The sequence below is a fragment of the Cryptomeria japonica genome, chromosome 8, assembly GCF_030272615.1.
Source record: "Cryptomeria japonica chromosome 8, Sugi_1.0, whole genome shotgun sequence".
Classification (NCBI taxonomy): Eukaryota; Viridiplantae; Streptophyta; class Pinopsida; order Cupressales; family Cupressaceae; genus Cryptomeria; species Cryptomeria japonica.
Window position 1 is genome coordinate 529,539,419 of NC_081412.1, and position 2,800 is coordinate 529,542,218.

The 2,800-nt window shown below is 32.7% G+C and overlaps 1 protein-coding gene across 1 annotated transcript; it reads right to left on the bottom strand.

Annotated features, from left to right (window-relative positions):
- Positions 1-1,409: 1,409 nt before the first annotated feature.
- Positions 1,410-1,937, bottom strand: LOC131055380 (uncharacterized). Its single transcript, XM_057989838.1, has one exon. It carries the CDS (start codon positions 1,935-1,937, stop codon positions 1,410-1,412), a length of 528 nt encoding a protein of 175 aa, XP_057845821.1.
- Positions 1,938-2,800: the final 863 nt, after the last annotated feature.

Here is a 2,800-nt window from a genome sequence, read left to right on the forward strand (position 1 = left end):
AAATATTCATATTAATATAGTAGTAACTATAAAAATTAGTCTTAAATAAGAAATCTAAGGTACCTAATATATAATAGAAGCAATTCATGACACAATGAAATCATGGTTAAGAAATTATGAGCTAAAATCACCCAAAATATGTTACTTCTCATATTTCACTAAAGCATGTGAGTTCCAATATGAGTATAATCTAAAAGTAAGATCTTTTTTGCTTCTAACATAAACTTGTCATAATATTTGGATCATTTTTTTAAAAACCCATGAGTTGGTTGATATTCTATTATCTATATTGTTGTGCTTGTTAGTCTCTAGTTGTTGTTCTATTTTTCTTGGTTTGGCTATTCCTAGTTGTCCTTGGTAGTCCCTTGTTATTTTTGTGGGAGATCTTTTATGTCCTATGTGGTTAATGCTCTACCATTCTTGATGTAAAAGGATCTGGCCCTTTGAAAATCTTGCTTATTTTTATCAAAAAAATAAACTTGTCATATTCCATTCACCAACATGGGTTCTCTATTTTTGCTCCACTACCACCATTGAAAGATGCATTATGGTGTTAATAAAAGACATAATAAGAAATTAAAAAGGTGAAATTCCCTCTTATAATCCATCCAATATTTGAGGTCCAACTTCTAGAGGCCATAAAATTTGATTTGTGAAGCTAATAGAGTCCTTATTTTTTAAATTATAGAGTTTGAAGGGATTTGTTGATGGTTGAAGTGATAGAATATAACACAGGTAAAATTTGCTTTATTACCTATGTTGAAGAGATTACATATCTAAGATTTGTTATATGCATGGTCTCTATAATTGCATCTCAATCGTCTTGGTGAACTATGTATGTAATTTTGAATAGTTTTCTTAAGAGGCCTTTAAGATTATTTTAAACATAGAAACATTTTTATTTTCCAAAATGATTTTTTTACTCTCTCTATATATATGTACTCTACAAAATTTTATAAAAAAGAGAAAAGAAATATTACCTTTCATTCAATATAATACATTTTTATTTGACATAAAACTCTATTATATTATATTTCATTAGATATTATTACAATCAATCTATTTAAACCTTACCAAAATCCCACACATAATTTTTTAAATTGTTATTTTTTAAACAAACATACTAAATCCTTTACCACCTTATTGCTATATAATTTTATTAGACATTAGAATAATAGACTTGTTCAACTTAAAAAGGAAAACTACATTACAATAACTTATCAACCCTTCTACAATAATTTATACTCCTACAACACTGAATAGTCCATTGAACCTAATAATCATTGTGGGAGTGTACATAAGAGACACACTGTACACTTCCATTAGGCTATGGTAGTATGAAAAGGAATTAATTACCAGGTGAGACAGCGACCAAACTAAAGATAGCTTATGGTGGTATGAAAAACATGTCAATGGGCAGGCGAGGCAACAACAAAGCTAAAGAGAAAGCAGTCCCTGAGGCTCCCTTTCAGATAAACATAGTTACGTAGCAGTCCCTCCTTGATAAACCCTGCCTTCTCCAGTACTCTTGCTGAGGCCACATTCTCTGGGAGAACCAGAGCTTCAATCCTCGTTATTCCATGCAACTCCTTCAATCCAATTTTGAGTGCAGTGATGACAGCTTGAGTGGTGACACCATTTTTCCAGTACTTTCTAGAAATGGCATAACCCATCTCTGCTCTGCAACTGTTCATTCCATTGCCTTGCTTAAGCATAATGTGGCCAATGGCCTTATTACTTCCTTGGATACAAATTGCCTTAAACCAAGGGTGAGGAATCACCACATTTGCAAGATACTCTCTTGCCTGTTGCTTCGATTTGAAGGGCTCCCAAGTCATAAAGCGTGTAACTTCTTCATCACTTGCCCATTCGTAGAAATCATCCACGTCAGCCAAACAGAAGCTCCTCAGTTGCACTTGCATTGGCCTCTCACCCATTCTTAAATTTTGGAACTCTTATTTTCAATGGGCTACTTCTGTAACTCTCTCTCCTCAGTAAATCACAAGTACTCTTTTAGATGGGAGACTTGTGTATGACTTGCTGTGTGAGACATGTAAGCTGCAATTTATAGGATGTTCTTTGCTCACTGCTCATTGTTCTAACCGACCATGTTTTACATGTTTGGAAGATAAAATGTGATCGAATCTCAAAGTGGGGTTTGGCTTTGTTTGAATTGAAGAGAATTTGTGAAGTACCGTTGCATTCCCTGGCAGACTTTTCCAAAGGCTGCCAATTCCCTATCCACTCTAAGTAAATGATACCGTAATATGCAAAGTGTGCATATTCTTCGAATTCTTTTTTTATGAAGAAGTCTATTTAATTATAACAATACAACATTTAAAAAGAAAGGGCACGGTGATAAAAAGTATACGGGTAAAATTGAAACTGAACTAAATCCAAACACAGAATAACGAATCAAAACTGGAAAATAAACAGCTAATGAGATAATTATATTTTAATTCATCAATTTTCATAGATACAATTTCAAATTTATTTGTACCTATGCAGTTGTACTTATTATTAGGTTAATTATGTTCCAAGCTTTACTTCAACAGTCTCATCTGCAATGAAATTCTAAGTGAGCGGTCATTTTCCTTGCTGTAATCTTCTAAGCGTTGCTTGTGCACACGATTTTAATGTTCTTTTTACTCTGCACACGATTTTAATGTTATTTTCACTCTTCAGATGTAAAACTCCGAAAAGTATAAAAGTATCTTCATTGGTATTTATAAAAGCGAAAGTAGAATAAATCATGGCGTTGCTATCCAGTTTGCTTTTTCTTTTCAATCATTGAATATAT

Coding starts and splice junctions, on each gene's coding strand:
- LOC131055380 (XM_057989838.1), bottom strand. CDS start 1,937: ATGGGTGAGAGGCCAATGCAAGTGCAACTGAGGAGCTTCTGTTTGGCT.